The sequence below is a fragment of the Pinus tabuliformis genome, chromosome 7 (assembly GCF_031772625.1).
Source record: "Pinus tabuliformis cultivar Carrire ecotype Pingquan chromosome 7, CPIR1, whole genome shotgun sequence".
NCBI classification, from domain to species: Eukaryota; Viridiplantae; Streptophyta; class Pinopsida; order Pinales; family Pinaceae; genus Pinus; species Pinus tabuliformis.
The window spans coordinates 75,903,036-75,908,353 of NC_142293.1; the positions used below are offsets into that span (position 1 = coordinate 75,903,036).

Genomic DNA, 5,318 nt, shown 5'->3' on the forward strand with positions numbered 1-5,318 from the left:
CTTGAGTATGGCTGTAGCATGAGAGCTTCACTCAATTAACCTATCCTATATCACGTGCACTCATGGCATATTTAATAATACACTTAATTTGACTACATGCTTGAAAATACCTCTAAACCTCACATTATTTAACTGCTCACCAATACATTCCCAATTAAAAAAACCTCAAATTTAACTAGATATTGTAGGTATCCATTTTTTTATTAACATCCTAATGCCCCTTTATATTTTTTCAATAACTTTGAGCTTCATTTTTTATGCCAACCAATACAAAACCCATTTATCCTCTATATATCGTCCAATATATTATGTCATTTATTCCTCAATATATATCCCACAATATGAATCCATGTAGAATGGTATTTCTACCTTAGTGATTCCCCCGTGAGATGTAGCACTTAGTCAGGAAAACCTGATGTGGCTTTTGTGATAACTCTAAATATGCAATTAGGTTTTAGGGTTCAATGAATATGGAATAGGGCTATGAGCCTTGACTACTCTAGACCCATGATGGATTTGAAATAATTTGACTATTGTAAAGACCCCTATGAATGATTTCATATCTAATCTTCTCTAGTGGGGTTCCCAATTTTGATACTTATAACACATCCCTTCGGTCACAAGACTCTCTCTGTTTCAGTGGCTCTGTCACATGACTCACTATGTGTCTCTTCTCTTGCCCTCTCCACTTGTCGCCACCGCCCCACATAGGGGTTTCACTAGGGGAGCAATATCATACCACGTGGGTTCGTATTGGGGGATGTATATTGAGTAAAAAAATATATAATATATTTATCATATAATAGGTGGTAAATGGCTTTTATATTGATAGGTATAAAAAATGGAGCTCAAGTTTAATGAAACAATATAAAGGGGTATAAAAAATATTAATGGAAAAATGGATACCTACAATATCTAGCGAAAGTTGTGTTTTTTCAGTTGGGAATGTGTACTAGTTTCTGATTCATTGGGGGTTAGATAATGTGATTTTTAGAAGTATTTCGTAATATGTAGTCAAAATAAGGGTTTTTTTAGCATGCCATGAATGCACATGGTATGAAAAAGGCTCATTGAGTGAAGCCTTGTGCCCCCCCCAAATATATTCACCATTCCTCAATAACATTCCTCACTTGTGGACCCCACTCTCCTCTTAACAACTCTGTCATACCCTGTCTTCGAATCTCTATTGTCTTCAGTCATTTATCCCCTTTCACCTCCTTTTTCATGAGGTTGTTTGGAAATTACAACTTCTTTCCTCCAAAGTACCTTTGCTTACCTTCTCCTACTCGTTTCCTATGCAACATATCTAGGAGATGTAAAGTGATGGTACTTTCTTAAACTCTTGATTGCCCCCAATGTAACTAGCAACAAAGACTATTCCAAAATCAAGAACAAAGTGTATGAAGCATTGCAGAGATGAATGTAGTCTAGTTTTAAGAGTTGATATCAAGTTAAAATACATCTATAAGATGGAAAAGGGAGAAATGGTGACCAAGTTCACTAGTAAAAGAGTGGAGATCGTAGTCATGAGAAACGAGACTATGAAAGATTTCATTCCGCTTACAGTTTACTCTCCCAGATGTATTCTTTACAGAAGGTTAGCTAGGATGACTTACACACTTGTCCCAGGATGACGACGGGATTCTACATTGGTAATGGAAGGGGTCCTCCTAATAACTCTTCCTTAGAAAATTGGTAGTGGAATTTGATTCTTACACTGTGTGGATTTCAGTGGTTCTATGGTGGGTTAGACTCCTAACCTTCCCCTTTCAGTTCCATTCAGATGAGGTATTTCAAGGAATCGAAAATATCCTAGGGTTTTATTATGAACCAAACTCATACAAAATGACTTTCTATATCTCAATTGCAATAATTATTTTTGGTATCAACATAACATCTAATATCCCTAAGTTAATTTCTACCAAATAAATATAAAAAGAATAGAAGAAAGCCCTCATATAATGATATAATCATTTGGGGAAGGATTTTCCTTGTGCGAAGGCAAAAAAAAAAAAATGGGTTTAAAAATTGCATAAGGGTTTGGATTCGAGTATCCCTCCCTTACACAATATAAACTCTAGCGACGACAGGCTCTGTAAATCTACAGCGCTCTGCAATCACTAACGGATTCAGGTCCTTCTCTTTAATGGACTGAGGGTACACACCGTCATGGTGCCCCAGCCGGGGGGGGGGGGGGTGATGAGCCTCCCCCACAAAGTGACAATGAACAGTTCATGAATGCGGCAGGAAAGGGAGCTACAAATTAGAATGGGAAAATTGAAGTTCCGGAAAGCCAGCAAGCAAGACAAGATGAAAAGTCACGAGAAGTTCACTCTGGTACATGCAAACTAGTAGCCTCTGTTCGACGAAGGGTTGAACTAACAGGCCATCGAATCGATGCGAGGATCCAGTTCATGAAAGATCATTCTATAATAGGGAAATTCATTGGTCTGTGGCCAACTGAAAAAGCTTTAAGAAGCTGGATAAACACGAAATGGAACCCTAAGGGGCATACCACCCTGGAGTTGGGGCCAAAAGTGTTTTTCACTGCCATCTTCAACTGCTGGGAGGACAGAAATAGGGTTCTTGACGGCGGACCCTATTTCTTCAATGCAGCTAGTTTGCTTCTCAAAGGATAGGTGGGGCGCTTCAACCCAGATAAGGAGGACCTCAGCTGGGCTCCGGTGTAGATCCACTTATACTCACTTCCAGTGGAATACTGGGAGGAAGACTCCCTACAGGTGATAGGAAACACCCTGGGTGAGTTTGTAAAAAAAATGGAGGAAACGAAAACATGAATATATACTTCTTATGTTAGAATCTGCGTATACATGAATCTCAATCAGGCACTTCCAGATGCGGTAAGAATTTCTCACTTTGACATTGAATGGATACAAACGATTGACTATGAACATGTGCCCTTTTGATGTAGAAGATGTCATGCCCTTGGGCATTTATTCAGGGACTGCCCTCTAACACAGAAATCCCCTCCCGCCTCGGATCTGGAAGCCTCTGAAGCAGGTGGCTTCATCAAGGTCATAAATCGCCCGAGAACCCACAAGAAACATGCTCCAAAACGAAAGGTAGCGCAAACTAGTGAACCAGGGCCATCTACAAGCAATAGTTTTGATGCCTTAGCCAACGAGACGAAAATGCAAATGAATCCACCGGAGCCAGAATCCATGAGCGACGACCATTCAAAGGAAGGAAAACCCACAATGTCACAAGCAGATACTCAAGGTAAGGAGGCTTCGATCTCAAACAAACAAAAACAAATATTATGGACTGCTCAAGCCATGCAGTTGGAGATCCCAAACCCAGATGCTAGCTTAGAAGAGGAACCAATGGAAGAACCAGATTACTCTCAATTTATGGAGGAAGAAACAGAGACAATAGACATTGGGGATCTGGACCTTCCCGGTCTCAAAAAGGCTTGCACCACAAACAACTTTGACAACATTCCAGCAGGACAACTTAAGAACCTGGAAGAAGTTTTATCTTGGGCGCAGAGGCAGAAATCTTTGGGTATACAGACAGGAGGCCCATGGGATGGTCGATTCATAACCAAAGATATCAAAAAGTGAGGAAGGAAAACCATTCTTTAGAGAACAATCAAGGTTGGCCAAATCTTAGTTGAATCAGGCAGGTATGCCAAGCTAACCAAGTACTATCGTCCTGAAAACACTCTTTCTCAATGAAGCTAATCTCTTGGAATATAAGAGGGCTCAATGGCCCCAAGAAGACCCGAATCCTTAAAAACATGATTAAGCAAGAAAACCCTCAGGTTCTATTCTTGCAAGAGACAAAATGTGATTCCAATGCACTTGATAAACTAGCTGCTAAATTCTGGCCCGGGAATCATAACATAGCAGTAGATGCAAATGGTGCCTCGGGAGGCCTAGCCATTATATGGGACTCCAGAGCCATCATGCTTAACAAATTTTATACACATAGGAATTTCCTCCAAGGAATTTTTCATATCATAGGCACAAACCAACATGGGATCTTAACTAATGTTCATTTCCCACAGGAAACATTTCGAAAAGCGGAGATCCTAAACTCCATCTCGGCTCTCAACCAGAACAGACCACACCCACTATGGATCACAGGAGGTGATTTCAATATGGTCACAAGACTGGAAGAAAGGAGAGGGGGCATATGTAGAAGTTCTCAGGAAGGATCGCTTTTGAAGGATTTCATCCAAAATAACTGTCTTACCGACCTCCCTTCTAATAATGGAGTTTTCACTTGGAACAATAGACGAGCAGGGAACCAGCAAATTGCTTCTTGGTTGGATAGGTTTCTACTCTTTGACAATGTCATTCATCTTGGGGGTGATTTTACGACATCCATCCTGCCCTTCACGGGTTCCGATCACTGGCCCATTTCACTACAATGGTCTCGACCAGGAAACAATATCCGCAGGCCTTTCCACTTTGAAGCCTTCTGGATGACCCACGCAGACTTCCACAAATTAATCAACACAGAATGGAAAAGCTTCCATCCACCTCCAGACTCCAAAATGTTCCAATTCCAACAAAAGCTTAAGCACCTAAAAGGTAAGATCAAGCACTGGAATGACACTTCATTTGGCAATATATTTCAAGGGAAAGCAAACATTGAGTTGGATATGAAGCAGCTACAGCAGAAGATCATCACAATGGGCAGATTAGAGGACGTGGAAGAACAGGAAAAAACCCTTGAATTGCAACTAGCAGAAAAGGAAAAGCAGGAAGAAATGTTGTGGAGGCAAAAATCAAGAATCAGGTGGCTCAAATATGGAGAGAAAAACATAGCACCATAGTCCAGCATAGGATGCATAACAATATAACTCATATTCAAAACAAGCAAGGCATTAGAGTGGAAAAGCATGAAGAAATAGAGACTAAACTTTTAAATTATTTCAAGCAGGTGCACAGAGAACCAAACATAGACAGATCTCAGGCCATAGAAAAAATTACCCATAATATTCCCAGACTTATCTCAGAAGAGCATAATAAAATGCTCCTCAAGCCTGTTGATCTCCAAGAAGTGGAAATTGCAGTGCGACAACTAAAAGCCGGCAAAGCCCCACGACCGGATGGATTCACTTATAATTTCTTCCATAATTTTTGGGACCTAATCAAGACTGAGGTCTGGCAGGTGGTTGAAGAGTCTCGCTCTCTCTGATGGATGTTCCCAGGGGTAAATGCTACATTTATAGCCCTGGTCCCCAAGGTGAATAAGCCAAGAAATCCAGACAAGTACAAGCCGACAGCACTCTGCAACATAATCTATAAGATTGTCTCTAAAATTATAGCTTCCAGACTCAAGCTCCT

The 5,318-nt window shown here is 40.6% G+C and overlaps 1 protein-coding gene across 1 annotated transcript; it reads left to right on the forward strand.

Annotated features, from left to right (window-relative positions):
- The first annotated feature begins 3,760 nt into the window (after positions 1–3,760).
- Positions 3,761–4,804, forward strand: LOC149245271 (uncharacterized). Its single transcript, XM_089437780.1, has one exon. The coding sequence runs from the start codon at positions 3,761–3,763 to the stop codon at positions 4,802–4,804; it is 1,044 nt and encodes a 347-aa protein (XP_089293906.1).
- Positions 4,805–5,318: the final 514 nt, after the last annotated feature.